Source organism: Gallinula chloropus (genome assembly GCF_964237585.1).
Source record: "Gallinula chloropus genome assembly, chromosome: 4".
Lineage (NCBI taxonomy): Eukaryota > Metazoa > Chordata > Aves > Gruiformes > Rallidae > Gallinula > Gallinula chloropus.
This window is the reverse complement of record NC_140088.1, coordinates 47421365-47441990: the sequence shown is the minus strand read 5'-3', so window position 1 is coordinate 47441990 and position 20626 is coordinate 47421365. Positions and strand designations below refer to the sequence as shown.

Sequence of the window (20626 nt, the reverse complement as noted above, 5' to 3'; positions counted from 1 at the left end):
CAGCTCTCACAAATGTGTTTTCAGGGATAGGTTCTTTCCTCATTTCCCTTAAGGAATGCATACACTGTTCTTGTGTCAGGATCTCATCCTGTTTTCACTTTTGAAGGCAGGTGTTTTAACTTGAAGACAGTTAAATCGGGCTCACTTTTAATTTTTTATTTATTGAAAAAGTTTATTGAAAAGTGTCTGTAACTGTGCCTTGCTTATGTATGCATTTACATCTTCTAGGACCGGAACTAATTTATTTTACTAGAAAGAGTGCTTGGTAAACAATAGTGAGCTTCAGTCACTCAAGGAGTAAGTGAAATCTAGAATTTGAGTCTGAAATGACTTGGAGCTGTGGTTTAAGTTCCTTGCTAAGACAAATTTCTGACATTAACCCTTGATCACGGGCTTATCCACGTGACAGTGATCCTTCCTAAATATGAGGACAGGAGAGGAGAGAAAGAACATAATGAAACCTGGACCATGGGCAATGCTGCCTTCTGGGATTGCTTGTGGGGTTTCTCTGTCCTGTAGTAATGGGACTTAAAATCTTTGGCAGCATCTCTTTGATATGAGATTGATACAGGTTTTTTACAGTAGTGCCGTAGAATGCCATTGTTATTTTGGCCAGCAATGCACACCAACTTTTATAAAGCTAAGTTGTTAAATGTATCATGGTCAGGAAATCTAGATTTCTCTATTTTTCTTATATTTTTTCCCTTTCCCTCTGGAAATTAATTAATGAAAGCTCTAGGAAGAATGATGATTCCTGATGGAGAAAAATTGCTGAGTTGTATTGCGCTTACAGATTAAGTATACTTTGACTAATCAGTGCTACTTAATACTTAAAGTACATTGCTTCAAAACATTAATCCTTCAGGAGATTTGTATTTTCATATATTTTGCTAATTTATTTAATTTTGAAGCTGTGATTTTAATTTTATGTAACAGTAGAAAGAAACCAATTTAATCTGTTTGAAACATACCGCCTTGAAGAAAATTCTTCAAATTTCTAATGACATTATTTTTTTTAAAAGCTCTTTCAAAGCCCTGTATATCTCAGTACTGGATAGAGGGGTGAATATCTGCACTGGCATCTGAGTGGAGTTAGTTATGGCTATGACCTTTACAACTGTTCTTTGGCACCCACACTGTCTCCCAAATGTACATCGTTAACATTGTTTGTCTGCACAAAAGATTTAGTAAGTTCTGTTGCTTGTAATTAAATTAAGGTTATTTTTCATTTGGCCTTCTCTTTTTCCTCCTTCACATCTACTTGACCCTCCGACAGCTCTCACAAAGGAGGGAGACATGGAGAGGTTATGTTCCACCCACCATTCCTCCTCTTCCATTACTTCTTCATCTCAGTGGTCACCACCTTTGCCGTGCCCCAGCGGCCGCTCCTGCTGCCAGTGCCTGCTGAGGATGCTGATCACACTCTACCTCATCACCTTTGTTTGTTCATATGTTGTGTTTCTTTCCATCAATTCAGCGGGCAAGTCCACAGAAAATGCAAACTCAGAGAGTCATTCGCTTGAGTCTGAGCTCTCCCACTCCACTCCTTCCTCTGTGCTGTGTAAGTTGAGAGACTCATTTGTTCAGATGGTCTCTTTTGTCTCTCCTTCTCTTCTCTCCCCATTATCTGACAAATAGCACAAAAAAAATGGTCAATATTGCAGTCTATCTGGTTCTAGAAATGACCTTTCCTTAGAGTTTACAAAAATATGTATGGAGTGTGTATTTCTTGGCCAGGTTGTGAAGGTCTTATCATCATCTGTATAAACTGGTACATATGTCAGAAAGTTGTATCTTTGCAGTAGTTTTCAACTGAGATTTCACTCTCACCCCCTGGCTTGGATCCTGATTAGGGTCTCCAGATTAATTAGCTGTATGTGTATGTATGTCATCAAGTTCCTTTCTTTAGAATCACCATTGAGAAACCAAGCTTAAAGCTGACATGCCAGCTGTTCACTTAGAGCCTTGATGAAACAGCAAAGTTTCATGCTTGGCTTAGGAGAAGTGTCATAATTAGTGACCGATTAATTGTAAAGGGTATTAATTGTAAGGTGAGTAGACTATGTTTGAGCAGTTTCAGTGTAAGGAAAAAGGTATTGTGTTAGTAGCATGTATACTGGTAGAACATAAAAGGCCTGGGTAGATGATTTTCTTGTTTATAATTTAACTCAGAAACGCTTTTAGAGTGGCTTCCAAAAACATTGGTTCTGCTTGCCAGGTTCTCATCCTGCATCCTGCATGTGTTAGGGTAGTTTCTTTGCTCCTCAGAACAGGCATCCGCACTGGTAAAGGTGAGATTCAGGTGGACCCTGAAAACATGGGCTGTGTGAAGTTGGCCTGAGCCTTAGTTTAAATTTGACTGGAATATTTGGTAAGTGCAGCTAATGCAGGTGAGAGAGGAATCAGTCTTCAAGATGACAGGCTCAACATGGTCAACAAAGCAGCTTCCTTCCGAGGAAGGAGCAGGATAGTATATATCAATATATAGATGATTATATATCAAACTAGAACCACAAACACCAGCAGCACAATGGCACAGAACCCTAAAGAAGAAAGGAATTAATAGAAAAGATGGGGCCCTGTATGACATTCAAAGCTAACACATCAGTAACAGCTATTACGTACCCAGCATTAATGGATAAACATCAATGTTCTTTATTTGTAACCAAAATTTAGGAATGGGGGCACCTCATGTAGTAACAGTCTCCTTGAGAAAAGTAGATTAGTTTAGAAAGAGTGTGGTGTAGAAATGGCACGGTATGTATATACAGTGACATTGTAAGAAAACATCGTTCTGTGACTTCAGGAACAACCACACTTTTTTGCCACTTTGTTCCATAAAGTAAACATTTCAAAAATCCTGTTAAAACGTCAGGTAGAATTCAGTTTAAGGAATGCCACAGCAGTGGGATTAAACACCCATCTGCTCCGAGGCAGTACTAGCTGAAGCTACTCTGTTAAAGCTACTTGGTGGAGACATGATGGTACTGCCACATCTGGTAGTTCGCCTACTGACACAGTTTTAAGTGATTTAGAGATTAGAAATTTAGAATTTGCCAAAACACTAGTAGGCAAACCAGCAGAAGTTAACCCAGTATCTGAATATGCCCCAGACTTAGATTGTTTTTAATCTGATGCTTCAGAAAAATTCTTTCTCAATAACAGGAATATTTAATTTCATTAAATAATTAAGCCTAGTGACTAAAGAAATAGTAAAGTTCTCATAACCTCAGCTGTCCTCAACTTAATTTTAAAAATGTGCCATTGGGGTGTAATATTATTTTAGAAATGGCCGTGATCTGCTCAGTTTTCTGTAGCTGCACATCTAGTGTGAATCAGCCATCCTGTGGCCTGAGAAAACTTGGAAAACCAGAAGCAGTTACTGTCTGCCAAGAACAGGGTTAATTCAAGGCTGAGTAAAAAGAAGTTAAGTGCTGAGAGAAGACACTGGGAACATGCCAGGCTATAGGGGTAAAATCTACTGTTGTGGCTTTGGAAAGTGTGTTTGTGCTAGCGCTGTTTTGAAGCAGAACTTTGTTGGGATGGATCTAATGACCTGTTGCAGAATACTGATAATAGAGAGATAGAGATGTCTCTGTGATACTACTTGTAGTAAGGGCTGTTAGAGTTATGTACATTTGGCAGACAACATTGAAGATGAGAGGTGGTCAGAGGCACATGTGTGGTTTTTATGTCAAGTGTGTCTAGGAAATGAGGAGGGCTCCAAAGATGAACTGGATGAATACCTGACAGTTGTTTTTGTGACAGCATCGTGATAAGAAGGTGGGAACTAAAATAGTCTATGGTGCTAGCTCTCTGTAGTATGAAACTGGTTTCACTGTCTGCTAAGTAGCAATTATTGTAATTATCATGATATATTATAATTATAAATGAGAAAGATACTGATTTTTTAGCTGGTAAACCTGGTAGTTTTTAATCTGCTGTTATGGACATGGAAAAAAAAGACTGTACATGTGGCATGTTGAGAAAAGGCAAATGAATTATCATAGCGTTCAAGTAAGTCCTGGAGAGCAAAACTTCTTCAGCCCAGCCCTAGGTGCTTTTGAGGTATTGAGGAATATATTTTAAAGGCAACACATTTCTTAGAATTATTGTTTGGGGATACTATTGTTGTTGTTGTTGTTGTTGTTGTTACTAATTATGATCATTGTGATCTTAACAAATCTCAGCTTTTTTAAGCTTATTCAGAAGGAAATAGATGTAGAATTGAGCGCTGTTACTGATTTTCCATTGTAAAACACTAGTGATAGAGTGATTAGTTAGGAGACAGTTTAAATAAAAATGTGCACAGCTGCAGAGCTTATTAATGTCTTGATTATTAGGACTTCAAACATTATTTCTTGAGACAGACAGATTCCATGATGAATGCGACGTTGAGAAACCACCAGGCATGACCATGAACAGAGCTTGTAAGTGCAGTGACCGTGAACAGAGATGTGTTCTGAGACTGTAGGTGATCTGTCATGAAAAAATTTGCAAACATTTGCCACACAACATAAATATTAGTGTATTTGTATGGTAGCTCCAAGGAGACAGCATCTTTAAAGATAATTAATTTCTTATAAATAAAAAGAAACACTGTAGGGCATTTGATGGGTTCCTTAACATCATGTTATGATGAAGGTTTAAATAGGAGATGCAGTCACTTTTTTTGATCTTTTTTGTCAGTATAGGGTGGAAAAGTGCTGGGGTAGTTTTTCAGATATTTGCCTTGATATCTAATAAATCTTCTTTTCATTAGGCAAGTAGTAGGCTTACAGGTTTTCAGAAAGGTGAAAGACAGTCGATACACTAAAAAAAATTCTCCAAACTGCCCACCCATATAATAATTTGATGAATCAGAGTGAATCTTTGAAGACGAACAGAAGCTGGGAATGAGATGGAACCTGTCAGATGACAACTCGGATGTCTTAGATAATACTGCAATTTAAGGTTAAGCCATGGGGTGAAAGGTAAATTCTGGTCTTAGATACACTAAATTTTAGTGAACTTTTTGAGTGAGAAGTCCTCTGGAAGCAAGCCTGTTGTCACATGAGGGTCTAGATATTTTTTATACAGGTGTAAGATTCAATCAATTGCCGCGATGGAGAGAGACGGGACACAGCTTGATGCAAGCAAGAGTCGATTTATTGTAAAGAATCATTCCTTTTTATATGCTCTGCAGACGGCTGCTTTCTTTCAAGCATACGGTGTTCGTGGGCTACATCTGATTGGTCAACGTTTTGCTGTCACAGCAGCATCTCTATCTTATTATGCTAATAGAATTTCTAAAACCTCGTCAAACAGCAGATATACCTTAACAATAGAGGACACTTTTTCCTGGAGCCTGTCCCAGCAGGGGGCCGGCAACGATGCTGGCACCTTGTTTAGTTTCCCCGAGGTTCATGGCCTAAAGGCTCCATCCCATTATCTGTTAACCTGGCAGTGCTTGAGGCTTTGTTTCTCAAGCTGCATGCCACAATCAATCATTTATTCATTCAGCATCTTCTTCAGAGAAACTACTTTCTTGGAATATTTGTAGAACAAATTGCAGCAGAAATTATCAGCAGAGAATTTTCAAACCATGATATGAATAGAGTGGTTGTGAAAAATACTTTGTAACATTTGCTGCATTCCTCTCCTTTGGGCTAGCTGTCTATGCTGTGAAATTGAATGATACCTAACACAGCCAGAGCTCAGGACACAACACAGGATAAAACTTCTAGTCTCTTCCTCTTTCTTTTAATTTTGGTTTTTGGTTTTTTTTTTTTTCAGACCAAAGAAATAATATGAGTGGTTTTATGCTTTCCATTTGTTGGAACAATGTTCCAATTAAAAATTAAGCTAGGTTCACCTCTAGTGCACCATTCATTCAGTTTTGGCAGACCCTTTCCACCTTTAGGAGGGCTGTACTGTTTAAAATGATAGCACAATGGGTAGGATTTGTCTCCCCAGATTTAGACATCTTCCAAGATGTAGATATCTATATTTGAGCTAGTTGTCTAGACTGCCTTTAGTCAATGCAGATAGGTCAGATGAGTAACACTTGTCTATATCTATTTTAGGGTATGATGAATTGTGCCCTGAAAGTGCTTGACTATGAGGGGGAGGAGTTGAGAGAACAAACTCACTTGTCTGTGTTCATATATGTCTAAACTATTGTGAGATTAATCCAGCCTGATGTGTAGCAAGAAAAGTAAAGAGCACCAAGTCAAAAAGTTTTAAGGGTTCATTTGTAGTTTTTTCTCATGAGAAATAACCTGTAAGCAAGTAAGAAGGAGAGTCATTTTAATAATCTTCAAGTAAACAGGCTACCTCATTCTCCTGGAGAGGTATTTTACTGCTTAGCAGGGATTTCATCACTCTTAGGTTGAGTAATAAGGGTTACACAGTTCCCTGATTTGGGTATTTAGAAGATGCTGTGGCTTTGCTACAGATTTCACAAGCCCTGTTGCAAGTGCTGTCTGCACTGCACTGATTTGACAAGCCTATTTCTGAAAGACCAAAAATATTTGGTTTATACTTTTCTAGTATGATTGTTCCTAGGCTTGTTTTGCGTTAAAAGGAATATGTCAAGGAAAAACAAAAAAGTTCTTTCCTGCTTCTGCAAGATCAGTGGGGGTAATTAATGACCATTCTGCTATAGTAATTATAGAGTCAACCATCCAGAGCAATGACAACAGTACAAAGAGACTCCAAAATCTGAGTGAAGAGTAACATGTTTAAAACTATTATTTTCAGGACAAAAATACCAGTGTCAGTTTTGAAAAAACTCATGGGTAATATGGTGGTCAGCAGTTACCAAGGATTCTTTTGTGTGTGTGTGTGTGTGTGTTTCACAAAACCTGTGTTTCTGAAGATTTCATTTTCACATTATCTACAGCTCATTTTTATTCTACACCTTCTGTCTGCAATTAAAATCCAAAAATTCTGTGTGATTCTTTGAGATGAATTTACCAATGTTGCCTGGGGCTACAGGAAGGGAAGAAAAGCCACACAGGTCTCTCCTAGAAAAATAGTTTTTGCTGTCATTTTGTACTTTTTTTTTTTCCCATGATACTTGATTCACTACCTGGGAAACTGCACCTCTCAGGTTTAAGGTATTTATAGTGTTAGATGCTTTTTGAGCAAATTATGTTCTTACTTTGTGTTCTTTTGATATTAATGTTAATGATGTCTTTAATTATGAAAGATTATCCTACCCTGTAGGTGAGTGGGGAAGACAAGGTATTGAAATACAGCTAGACGTTAACTAACTAATTTAAAGTTAGCGTATGTATTACACTGGTGCTGTGGAAATAATTTTAGCTAGTGTTACAAAATGTTCTGGTTTGTTCATCTTATTTGATCTTTTTGTAGGTCTTCATAATATTTTTGCTTGAACTGCCTTTCAAGTGTTAGTCACATAGCAACTCACTTGCCAAATCATAGAATGCATTAGGTTAATGGAGACCTTTAAAGGCCATTTAGTCCAAACCCCTGCAGTGAGCAGGGACATGATCACTAGGTCAGGTCACTCAGAGCCCCATCAAGCCTGATCTTGAATATCTTCAGGGATGGGGCCTCCACCACCTCTCTGGGCAACCAGTGCCAGTGATCCACCACCCTCATATTGAATAATTTTTTCCTAATATCCAACCTAAGTCTTTCCTAGTTTAAAACGATCACTCCTCATCCTATTGCTACACGCCTTTGGGAACAGTTCTTCCCCAGCTTTCTTATAGGCACCTTTCAGGTACTGGGAGGTCGCTCTAAGGTCCCTCTGGAGCCTTCTCTTCTCCAAGCTGAACAAGCCCAACTCTCTCAACCTGTCTTCATAGAAGAGGTACTCCAGCCCTCTGATGATTTTTGTGGCTGCCTCTGGACATGTTCCAACAGGTCCACATCCTTCTTGTGTTGAGGGCTCCAAAGCTGGACTCCAAGCGAGGTCTCACCAGAGCAGAGGGGAAGAATCCCCTCCCTCAACCTGCTGGCCAAAGCAGCTAATATCTTCCTGCCTTCACTTGCTGTCCCTACGGGTGTAATAGTTATATTTAGAGGGTGGATCTGTGGTCTTTTCTGTCGTTGGTTTATGTCACCTCTATTCTAAGCAAAGAATGTAAAAGTTTCTGTCTTTTACAGAAAAGTTTGCCATTTCATGGTAGCTTACTGCTATTCTGTCTGCAGTCTTTTTCATTCTCAGTTTTTGAAGACAATTGCTCAGCACTTTTGACTTTGGTTAACAACATTCTTCCCTCGCACCTCAATTATTGTAAAAACCCCAAATGTATTTTTGCTAAGTAATCCTTTGCTTACAGGGATCACATAATTTTACACCACAGAAAGCAATTGCCCTATTTTAAGATAGTATATATGGGTCAGGCTTTAATCTTTCGATTGGGTCTTACCATACCCCTTAGAAAAAGTAGCTGAGCCAATTTTACCAGAATCCCATGACAGTTTTTGAGTTTTCCTCCTGTGTTTTTGTCATTTATCAGGCAAACTCTTCTACGCCATAAGACTAAATAAATAGGGTCCTTGTGCGCTGAGCATGTGATGATATTTTAAAGGGAGAGAGATGATAGCACCAAAGAAACTGCAAATTTTGGTTCAGTCTGGTGCTAAAGTACATTATTTGGGACATCAGATAAAAAGTATAAGGTCATAAAATTGCCGCTGTAAGTCAAACAGCATAATTCCCCTAGAATTCAATATAAGCAAAGTTTACTATTGCTTATTAAAACAAAAATCAAATTAAAATGGTGATTGTAAGTGACAGTTATCTGGCAGATGGGAACTGGCCAGATGCCTCTTCCCTAATACCTCATGTTCCTAATGCTACTTGTCCTCGTTTAGTTTGTAATGCATATTTGGATAGAAGAACTGCATGAAGCCTGCATTCTCTGGGTTGTGTTTTGCAGCCTTTTCTAACACTGCACCATTATTTCTTGCTCCAGCATCTTACCGCTTGGCTTGTGCTGACACCACCATATGGCGTCCACAGCTTGGTCTGTGTTGTTGAAATGCTTGAAAATGGGGCCATTGCTGATCTACATTCAAAGCATCTCTTCATTAAAATTCTTTATACTTTCTGCAATATTTGTGAAAAATAAGGCAATTTATTCTGGATATACTCTTACCAATCATGCTTTTTAATAGTGAAGAGCAGCTCATAAAAAGCCATGCTGGATCTTTATATCCACTTTCTTCCTCTGTCATGCCTTTTCCTGCTGGTACTTTTTGTCTGAATATATTAGGTGTGCACTTACTAAAAGAGGTGGCTAAGTGTAAAAAATTAAAACGTTCTTTAATGCCACAATGCCAGTTCTTGCATCGGAGACTTAACCTTCAGCCCATGCTCCCCACCATTATCTTTGTGAAGAAGTACTTTACTTTTGACATTTCAAGCATATTTGTGCGCATGCATGTATGTGTGTGTGTATTAATAGTCTAGACCACATATAGGAGTGTGCAGGAGAATTACAACTATTGCTTGCACAAGAGAGTTACTGCAGCTTGGTTGCTTGCATTTCTTTTTTTTTCTAGCTTGGTCTTCCAGATTTATTTTTCTGAGGTTTGATAAGGAGTTGAATCAAAATTAAAAGTCCTTGCAAATGTACCAGTGAAATCTGTCTCACTTGACCAGTTAGCATTAAGCTCAAAAAAATCTATATTTGAGACCAGTGCCACTCAGGTTGAACTGCATCAGTGTAAGGTTGAGCTTTACCAAACAATACGATACGTGTATAGTGTAAAAACATAAATGTCTGTTCCTTGACACAAAAAAAAAAGTGGGGGGAGGTAAAAGCAGAAGTCAGTTTTCAAAGTGAAGGCAGTAAGATTTTCTATCTTAATGGAAAGTCTTTTCCCTTCTAGAGCAACTGGTATTAATAATAACCATACTGGTGAGCAAGAATTTGTTTACTCTGCACTATTCTAGAGTAACTCCCTTGGACATTAACAAATACTGAATTGTAAGCTCAGTTCTCAACTGATAAAGGAGAAACTATTTCCCATACTGCTGCCTTTGAAGCATGTGCAAACACTGCTTGGCTTTGGATATTTTTTACTAGAAATCCATATTCTGCCTGGATTTTTTAGTGATTACTCTTCTGTTACTCTTCAGTATTTATTTGTTTTAGTTATTAGATGTACTGTAACATGATCTAATTGAGATTTTTTATCATGCAGATGCATTAAGCATTTTTACAGGCCAAGAGTAGGCACAAATTGCAGGTCAGAACTGAATAACACTGCGTTATAAGTAATCCGCAAGCTTTACACCAGAGAGAATCTTGATTATAGACTCAAAGCCTAAATTCTTCTTTACTTAGATGTACACATTTGGCCAAAGCAAACACTAAGTGCTACAAAGGTTCCTGAAAATCATCATTAGACACTTAAAAGGCAAAGGCCTCGTGTGTATATGAAATATTAGATCATTGCTTGTAAAACAATTGCCAGTTCCCTTTAATTTGACATTAAGACTTGGTTTTTAGGCTTTTTAAACAGCAGATCCTTCAGTGAAGGAAAGATGATGAGAAGCATGATAAGAAAGTAGATCAGTCTTGACATCTGTTTAGTTTTCTTGAGAATACAGGAGTACAGACAGTGTAAAGCAGCAGTGTAACATCATGTCCTTTGGCCGTAGAAAAGGATGAGAGGTGGCCCTTGCAGTTGTTCACCCAACAGTTTTTCAGCTCTCACCTTCCACTTTGCCGTCCATTTTAAGAGGTGTATTTGTATCTCTTTCTAGCTCGTAAGCAGGAGATTATCAAGGTTACTGAGCAGTTGATTGAAGCTATCAACAATGGGGACTTTGAAGCTTACACGTAAGTTTTCTTATATAGGATGAAGGGAGGAGAGTTGGTGTATTTCACACCACATATGTGTATACGCATATTAATGTAGGAGTGTGTGTTTGTATTCATGTATTGTTGAAGTTCATTCTCAGATGCCCCCCAAGAAACACAAGAGATGTTCATTGCTGCATTGCTCCAGTTTTACATGAGCCTACTTTAGAGTAGCTGCTAGTCTAAATCTGATGTGATACTCTGCTAAGACAGGATTGTAATCCTGGTGCAAAATACACAGCAATCTATCTTGTTTTGTGACTTGGAATCCAGAAAACAGTAGAAGCCTCTTTTAGCAGAAAATCATTATTGTGTCTAGATATTGATATCAGCTAGAATCCCATTTCTATGTTAGAGTGTGAAAAACCACATGAAGATTATGTTCCACCAGTCCCTACTGAGCACTGTGCTGGAATTTGCTAGGGGAAAGCAGACCGGTTTCTCCCTCAGCTTTTCCCTGTGAAGACACACCACCATCACTGCTTCTCTTCCTACCTAAATTAAAATCAAACAAACAAGCAAAAACGATTAAAAAGCAACAGAAAACCCCTCTTAGTGTTTCTTTCGGTCTCCCGTGTTTCTCTGTGTGGGTTCTATGATGTTGCAGCACAGGCCTCAGAGTGATGCCACTCATCCATCCTGTTTAAAAGCTTGCCAGCACTATAGTCACATGAAAACCTTCCTTGTACAAATGTCAAGAGGGAACTTACTCTAAATTCTTACCTAAATTTTGTTGGCTAAACAAAATTAACAAAATCTTGCTTAAGTAATGATGTGAAACACAAAAAATACTTTTTGTGTAATGCAGAAGCAGTTTTCAGAGTTACAAGTAAAAAATCCTACTTTTGATAGCATTAGCTTGTGGGGTTGCCTTTGGCAATCTCTTTTTTGGTCAAAAGATTTTTTTCTATGAAATCTAGACCACGTAAAGTAAGCTGCCAAATTCACTAATTTGGTTGAAACCAGAACACCGTTACTTCTCGCTATTTAAATTCTTTCTCACTGTGATGGCACAGATAAGTAACGTGTCCAGTGCGAACAAAGGAAACATTTTTAAAGTATCTCCAAAGTTGTGTTAAATAACTGCACGTGTTTATTATAGAATTTCCTCTTTTCCACAGAAAAATATGTGATCCAGGCCTTACCTCCTTTGAACCGGAAGCATTGGGTAATCTAGTAGAAGGGATGGACTTCCACCGGTTTTACTTTGAAAATGGTAAATATCCTTTTTTAATCTTGGTGAATCTTCATCTCTTCCTTGTGACTGTGTTTCTCTGGTTGAATTAGTATTTCAGTTTGGGAGTTAGTTGAGAATTGATTCAGGCAGCGGTAGGGAGTATGCTTTTTTTCATTCAGCGTGCTGCTGTCTGTGTTTTTCCATCCGTTTTTGCAGCACTTATTCACACAGCCTAGGGCATCTTGGATAGCAGAGGGAAGTTTCATGTTGTTTGGAAAAAGGAAATCAAGATGTATAAAAGAAAAAAATAAGCTATAGATAAGTAATTCTCAACTTTTTTCTTTTGTTCTTTTTCATTGGGGAAAAGATAAAATCGTGCTGTGAGTATACTTAAAAGTCACAGAATCCACTGATTACAGTGATTTCAACTAACAGCACTTCCAGTGAGTATGTGATGTACTGGGGAAGATACCATAGTTCCTCAGTCTATACTGCTGAGGATGGATCAGCTGTATTTTATTTCTGTGTATGTGTGCATATATATACAATTGTGGGCATCAAAATATATATATATACACATACTCTATGTATCTCTGTGTGTGAGTATAGATAATAAAATCATGTCAGTTACAAGGAAAAAATACTCCTGGAGTGGATTAATAATGTTTTGGAGGATCATGTAACTGGTTTGAGCCCACTTAACTCCAAAGGAAACGCAATACTGCAAATGAAGATACCACCTTACCCAGTAATTTCTGAGAAAAGTCTGAGTGTAAAATTGGATTGTCATATTTCTAAATTCTCTTCCATCTTCAGAACAGCATTTTCCATTTTTTTTCCTTAACATGTTTCTTTTCATTACCTCCCCTCTTTAGTTTTCACGCATATCAACACTTAATAAAATACATCATGAGTGAACTAAATGCTGAATTAGTTTAGTAGAAAATATTAACTACAAATATTATTAGATATTAGAGCAGTGAAACCGAAGTATTGGGAAAATTCAATCTGGAAACAAGATGATGGTCCCCATTTTATTTAATTATGTACATACATGGATTAAATGATACATTTGATTAAATAAACATTGATTGTTTCGTTGCAGGAAAGGTGAAAGCGTACTTTATGCTGTGATTGTGCTCATTTCTACAGTATTCTTGAGCTAATTGTCAGTGATTATCAGTAAACAGGAATTATTACTTTATATCTGCTAAGCTTGAGATTGTTTGTTTGGGTTATCTTCCCTTATGTAGAGAAAATGTCATTTACCTTCTGTACGTGTATGTTTGTTTCCTAGCTTTATCCAAAAGTAATAAGCCAATCCACACCATTATCCTAAATCCTCATGTCCACCTTGTCGGCGATGATGCTGCCTGCATTGCATATATACGTCTCACGCAGTACATGGATGGAAGTGGGATGCCAAAGACTATGCAGTCAGAGGAAACGCGGGTCTGGCACCGTCGGGATGGAAAATGGCAGAATGTTCATTTTCACCGTTCAGGGTCACCGACAGTACCTATCAAGTAAGAAACAACTCAGACCATAAGCGTAAATGATGTGGGTCAGACGAAATAGTCTTTATAGCTGCTTTTGGCCTTAAAAAATCACAAAACCTTCCTCTTGATAGTACAGTTGCCTGTGGTGATTTATGCAGTGGGTATGACACTGCATAAATAGTGGTGCAAATATTTCTAAAATAATGCTTCTTGTTGTTATTGCTTTCAACTATGATGCCCACAAATCCAACTCCTGACAGCTTGAAGAGCAGAAAAATATTTCAATATAGATAAGGCTCGATGCAAGTCACACAAAATAGGATTCAAAGCCCTGAAATAGAATTTCAGGAAAACTTTAAAAAATAAAAAACAATAGGCTACATGGAGCTATTAGAGCTGACTGGAAAATGTCAAGAAAACAGAATATCGCTGTTCTGACAAAAGGAAGTTTGAGTAATATTTCTTGTCATTTCCAGCCACATTAGCTATATTCACCGCAAGTTGATTTTGAGCCAGTTTACATATTTGCTTTGTAAATTAAGTCCTGCAAGTACCTATCCCATTCTTATCTCCCTTTCTCCCCATGCTCTTTGCTTAACTGCTGCATAGTCACTGCCGTGACACCACTATGATATCTCTGTGGGTAAGCCTCAGACCTCTCCCATCATCGTTTCTCTCTTTTTTTCCTTTGCACATTTTTGCTTGCTTTCTCCCACCTGAGGTGTCGTGCCATGGCTCAATGTGCGCAAACCTGAATTCCTACAGCCTGGTCTTCAGTGGTGTAAATGGCAGCACACTCGTAGCTGCGGTAGCAAGATGAAGACTCAGTGGCTTCTGTAGGAGGTTCTGCTCCAAATACGTGTTTCTGCTGCTTGCAGCCTTCGCTGATGCTGCTGTGTCCCTCAGAGCCCAACCTCTATGGCTTTGTTCTGGTGCAAGCCCTCTTTATAGGATACAGTTACAATTATGAGACATCTTCATGTATATAGTGGCCGCATTTCCTGGCATGGATGATAAAGAGCTTAGGTTTCATCCTTTGAACTTCATCATGTCCCTATTTTACTTCTAGTGATGCTAGTTTGCCATAAGAAATAACACTTGATAAAGGAACATGAAAAAATGAACTGTTGAACTTCAGCAGGGATTTTTTTTTTTTTTTTTTATTTCGGAAAAGAGCAATTCAATTACCTAGTGATAACCACTGTACTTTTTTTTTAAATGTGAAGCCAGTGGGACCAGGAGCCATGTTGTCCTTTGTTTTTCACACTCCATCTGCCCTACCAATATTTAAACAGATAATATTGAAAGGGTAGTTTTATTTTGCAATGCAGTGTTAGGTAGACTCTTGATGTTATGTCAAGTGATGTGACCTGGGTAGCTTAAGGGAAACAGGATCACCTGTCCCAGTGTACCCTGGACAATAAGTGTCTATAGCAGAGAGACATGAGTTGCATAAGAGAAGGATTTAATCTTTACCTTTTGGGGGTTGGGGGGTTTTTCCCCTCGATTTTCTGTGAAGGGTTTGGGTTTGGTTTGGTTTGGTTTGGTTTGGTTTGGGGGGGGAGTGCGGTTTGGTCCTACAAGCTTGTGTCAGTGGGGGTTCTGTGAGATCAGACAGCGGAGAGTTCAGGCCTACAAGAGTTGTATCCAAGCTGGAAATGTCTCGGAGAAAAAGTAGCGGCTCAAAGCCTTAGAGCACGGCTAAGTCTCAAAGAGAGGCACTCTGAGTTTGCAGCACAGCCCAAGGAACATAACCCCTGTGTAGCACTGGCAGCAATACCACATAAATCCTTTGCCTAGCTCTCATCTTCAATTCAGAGGGTTTCTTTGGACTTGTTAATATCCCTATTCTAACCTATCATTGGTCCAATTGTTAGAAACCGTAATTTCCAGTCTACGTTTTAGTCTTGTTCAGTGTATATTTGCTCATTCTTATTTCTCTTGTACTGGCGATAGCTACGAAAACGAGCTGTTTCATATGAAGGCAAAGCAGATCACTTCCCACCTTCTTTTTTTGCAGGGTAAATAAACAATGCTAACTTGGTTGGCTTCTTTTGGTAGGATCTCTGTTTTCCTGGCTACCTGGCTATTAAGATAGCTCTTCAGTGTCATTTTTCTTTTGAGGCTTGTCTTTTTATTAGCATGGTCAGGTCTGTATTTAACTTCACAATGTCGTTGCTTTCCCTGGTAAGAATTCCATGCCTGCTATGTTCTGGAATTATTTTGGCACTTTTCTCATCTATATCACGTGAGCAGATTGCATAAGACAGCCATGTATTTATCCTAAACCCATGAGTATATCGAAACTTCTGCTGAGCATGCAGCTTTGTACTTCCTATTAATGCATTGCATTTCTGCATTACACAGCCCTCAAAGTTATTTGGCTCTTCTTGTACAATACTCCTGTTTCCATGTATTCCTAGTGACTTCCACCTAAATGGAATTGTACTTCACAAGATCAGTCTTAATACTCATGCTTGGGCCATTGTCAGAGACTAGTAAATCTCCTCAAGGCCTGTAGTTTCCCCCAGAACTGTCATTTTTCTTTTAGTTATTTTACTTACTCTTTTCTTTAATCCCCATTGTCTCAAATTTAGCTGGTAGGTTCCCATGTCGCACCATGCCACCTTGCCATCTTTTAGACTGTCTTGAACTTCACCTTTGCTTTTCCCAGTCAGAGCAGCAGTGTACGAATAACTCTATTTTGGAAAACTACAGAAGAAATGTAATTAAAATACTGTTCTAGATTAGCCTTCCTTTCTTTTGTCACATTTGAAATTTATACAGTCAACAGCTATTTATTTAACTGTTCCCAACACACAGTAGTTAATAATGGCACTTCCATAATAAAAAAGTATCTTACACAGAATGTCCGAAGAAGTATTTAAAATCTAACAGACTTGCAAAACAATTATAGTCATGATCTGCTTTTGCAAATGCCGCATCCTAGATAATGTCACGCCAGTTGCTGCAATCACAGTAGCTTCTTCTCAGGACTACGGTAAGGAGAGCACTTAAAGCTAAGGACAGAACTGAGCACTTTGGTAGCTACATGGAAACATTTCCTTATGACAGTTGATTTATTTGGGAAAGAATCTGAGCACAAATGTGTATTTAGTTTAGAAAAAAATTTCAACCAGTTTTTGATGTGACTCAGACAAGACAAACTTTGGGTTTCCTCTTTTCCTCTCATCTGAATTAGATGACTGAGGGTAGGACATTCTTCCCTGTATTCCGTAACCTTAAGAACTTGTGCTAATGTCTTTCTGCACCTACAGAGAGTTGGCCTGTGTGGTACAGGCAATCAAAGGGCTATGGGACGTCAAACTGATTCCCAAAGTCAAGCCACATTCCTTGCCACACCGTGCACCTTGTTTTACCTTTACAGCAGGAGGGCTTAAGTAAAGAGTTTATTCTGTGTTTGTACAGTGCCTAGCGCAGCAGGACCCCAGTCACAACTTCGGCCCCTAGATGCTACGGTAATACAAATGATATTATAAGCTGAGTTAGTGACCCATTTGCTTACACGTTACTTTTCAGTCGTTTTCTTTGCATATGGCTTGTGCATGTCTTGCATGTAAATGACATCTGGTTCTTCCTTGTTCCTTGGCTCGATTTTCCTATGAGAATCTCAGCCCGTGGCAGAGTCTGTAATGTATGTGCTGGGGAAGGGACTTAAACTTGGAGACTCACATCTCAATTCTGCCCTCCGTTATTTAAGAAATTGATTAAGGCAATTTGGTTTCCTGCCTTGGTTTCCTTTTTTATTTTAACAGCCTCTCTGGCATGCTGCAAAGATGGAAAAATGCCTGTAAAGTGGTTTCAGAAATAAAACGCCTGAGCATTTAGGGTTTGGGTTTTGGTTTTTCTTTCCCCATGGCTGTTTTCACAACTTCATATTAAAGGATCATGAGAAGGTTTCTGGGTTTTTTTAATAGTATTCATTAGCGCTTAAGCATGTATTATTATTTGGTGGTGATGTTACTTCAGTAATGGCAATCTGTTGGTTTTTTTTTTCTCCTTCCTCCTAGCTAAAAATTTCAGCAGTGCCGCTCTTGCATTTTCTGTACCCAACGCACCCGGTTGATTACCATCTTGGCCATCCTGTTCTCTTCATGCATGTTTCTGAGTGCATGAAGTTGTGAAGGTTCTTCATGTCACACGTTTGTGATGCACCATGTCGCTGTATAGTCCATCCGTCCGCTGTTAATGTTTCAATGAAGGTGATGTTCAATGCAAATAAAAAATAACAAGGCATAAAAGACCAAAAAAAAAATTAATTTGAAAAAGCATTCGATGGACAGCAGTAGATACAGAATTTATGCCAACTTTTGACAGACAACTTTAAGAACTATCATGTTTATTATAAAAAAAATAAAAAATAAAAAAAAAGAATAAAAAGACAAAGTTCATTTTGCCCTCTTTTTTTAAGAACTGTTTTTTTGACTCCTCCTTTCCTCCTGAGTTCTAGGATTTTTCTTAGGTTCTGGTAGGAATGGTTAGGATTTCTGCTGGCAGCTCCGTTACTGTAAAACTAGATTTTTATTACAGCACGTAGATGGATGAAATCACTGATCAATGTGGAAGTGATAATATCTTGGCTTTGTACCAGCTGAAGCCTTCTTAGTTTTATTAGTCTATGTAAGCTGGAAAAACCTCATCACTTGCTGGCTTGATCCCTTCCAAATTAACTGTGGATATTCTGGGGAGCCTGCAGCTGCTTTGGGTTTTTTTTTCGCTTTTGATTCTTTACCTTTGCTTTCTTACTATGCCCACTGAAAATTTCTGTTGGCTGATGAAGCAAAATTAAAAGTTGTCAGGAACTAAGAGGTGATTGAGGGGCAGCCTTTGTGGATTAGCCTGAAAGAAGACAGACAGATTTTTGTCACTTAAAAGGTGCCCTGTAAATTTGTAAGGAGGCTTTAAAAACCGCAAAGTTTTTGGTTCAGCTGTAGATCAGACTCAATAAATATTTAGGCCTTCAAAATGCAGTCTGGAGAGTTTACCTACTTTATGTCACTGCTGTTGTTTCTCTGGAAATGAATTGTGGATGTACACCAGTTTTTTAATTAAACTCTATCACTTTACCACAGATTTATTTCTTCCCCCTTTTCCCCCTCAGTCTGCTCCTGGTTTTTAACATCCTCATGCAACATATGCCATCAGGAACAGCAGTTTTTGCCGTGTTACCAACTTGGTTTGGTCCCCAGTCATTTGCTGTAAATGCCTGTACACTGTGCAGGGAATGCTTTATACCAGGGTATTGTTTTGCTTCCCTTACGTTACTGTGAAAATAAATCCTTGTGAACATTTGGGTTTATTTCCTTCCACTTTTAATAGAATAGTAAAGGGATTGGTTGTTTCTTCTCTTTTTATTTTTTCTTCTTCTCTTTTTTCATTTATAATTGATCTGTTACCAGCAGGGCTAACTGTTGTCTGCAGCGCTGTATCTTGTATATCTCAGCCAACGTCCTTTTTAGGGGTGAAAAAATGACAACTCGCAGGCTGAAGTTTTTAAAATGGGAAAGCTTCCTAATTTGTATCATTTCACCTTCTTGTGTTGATTACTAATCAAAAGCAGTGCTTAAACATTTTGATGTTGTTACTAGTGGATGTATGGTAGATGGATATAAGCTTCTCTGATAATTACTACATGATTTTAAACAATATATATTTAAAATAAGCATCTACAGTAAATGTGTTGAGCCATATTAACCTGCCAGTGGGATCTGTGAATAAAAGTAATGGCCTCAGTATTTTTCTCATTATAATTTCTTTTTTTCTTTTTTTTTTTTTTTTTGTGTGTGTGAAGTGACTATAAGTGGAATAACTGTATTTAAAGTTACCAAATTAAGTGTAGCGTGTTTTTTTGGTTTGGGTTTTTTTTTTAATACTTCTAACATAGCATGTGGTGTTACCGTATTACTGTAGACCAAGTTTGTCTTCCACACTGAGACGTGAAGAAATTGTGATTTGTTCTCTCTGCCACAATTGAATTACACACTTCTGTCATTTGGGGACACTGCAGTTTACCGTGGGACACAGTGTACATATTTCTTGCCATAATGGTAAATGATTGATATATTTAAGGATTAATAAATTTGTGATTTCTGCTGACCATGTGCTTGTGTTTTCATTTCTCAATTGAATGTGATTTTTGCCTGCAGTGTCTTTCTGCGGCATGGGTTATTACGAGCCCAAACATCACTCTGTAGATAATCATAGAATCAACCACAGAACGGTTTGTGTTGGGAGGGACCCTGAAAATATTAGTTTATTTGTCCTTTGCTTCGTTCTTAAAGGCCTTCCCAAGGCCTTGCTTGAACACAGGTGATGCTGCACTTTGCAGAAAGATTTGCACACACCTTGACTTTACAGGTTCACACTTGGACATGTTTTGGGTAGTTTGCACATTTCTGTGTATGCCTTACTATGTTTCATATGTTCCACCTGCAAAACAAGATACTTTCAGAGCCATTATCACAGGATTAGCGTAACACACACTTAATGCCTGCGTCTGGGCTCCCTGGGAAGGTTTCAGGCCAGGTATGTCATTCAGTCCTGGCTACTTTGGTTTGGAAGATATTGCTGGACGTTTGGCATGTTTTGAAGTGAAAGCTGCTCTGGCCGAGAAAAGCACCTACGGAGCTAGTTGGAGTGTTCCCTGTTTCCGGGAAAACGAAAGGCCTCAGACCCAGGATGACAGGGGCTACTTGTGGGCTCCCTGGGTAGGTTTCAGAACAGGTATGCCTTTTAGTCCTCTGTCCTTTGGTTTCAGAGCTATTGCTGAATGTTTGGCATGTTTAGAAGTGAATACTGCTCCGGCTGAGAAAACCAACTACGGAGATACTTGGACTGTTCTTGGTAAACGAAAGCCCTCAGTCCCAGGATGATAGGGACAGCTTATAGGCTCCCTAGGGAGATTTCAGGCCAGCTATGTCTTTCAGTACTGGCTCCTTTGGTTTGGGAGCTATTGCAGGAAGTTCGGCATGTTTACCAGGGAGCGCTTCTGCAGCCGTGAAGAGCAACTATGGAGATAGCTCCAAGGTTCCCTGGCAAACGAAAGCCCTCAGAGCCACAATACTAGGGGCTGCTTGTGGGCCGCCTGGGGAGCTTTC

At 38.7% G+C, this 20626-nt stretch overlaps 1 protein-coding gene across 3 annotated transcripts in view; it reads left to right on the top strand.

Annotated features, from left to right (window-relative positions):
• The window catches only part of CAMK2D (calcium/calmodulin dependent protein kinase II delta), a gene marked incomplete at its 3' end in the record, with an annotated part of 165735 nt that extends 146116 nt beyond the window's left edge, over window positions 1-19619 (top strand). For 2 of the 3 annotated variants that reach the window (XM_084264021.1, XM_084264022.1), the window contains 3 exons: window positions 10736-10811; window positions 11954-12048; window positions 13307-13539. In XM_084264021.1, coding sequence (XP_084120147.1) covers window positions 10736-10811; window positions 11954-12048; window positions 13307-13539 — 404 coding nt within the window. Of the gene's footprint in view, window positions 1-1477; window positions 1562-10735; window positions 10812-11953; window positions 12049-13306; window positions 13540-16937; window positions 16988-17539 lie in introns of those variants that run through there. The other variant, XM_084264020.1, reaches the window with a different exon arrangement.
• Window positions 19620-20626: the final 1007 nt, after the last annotated feature.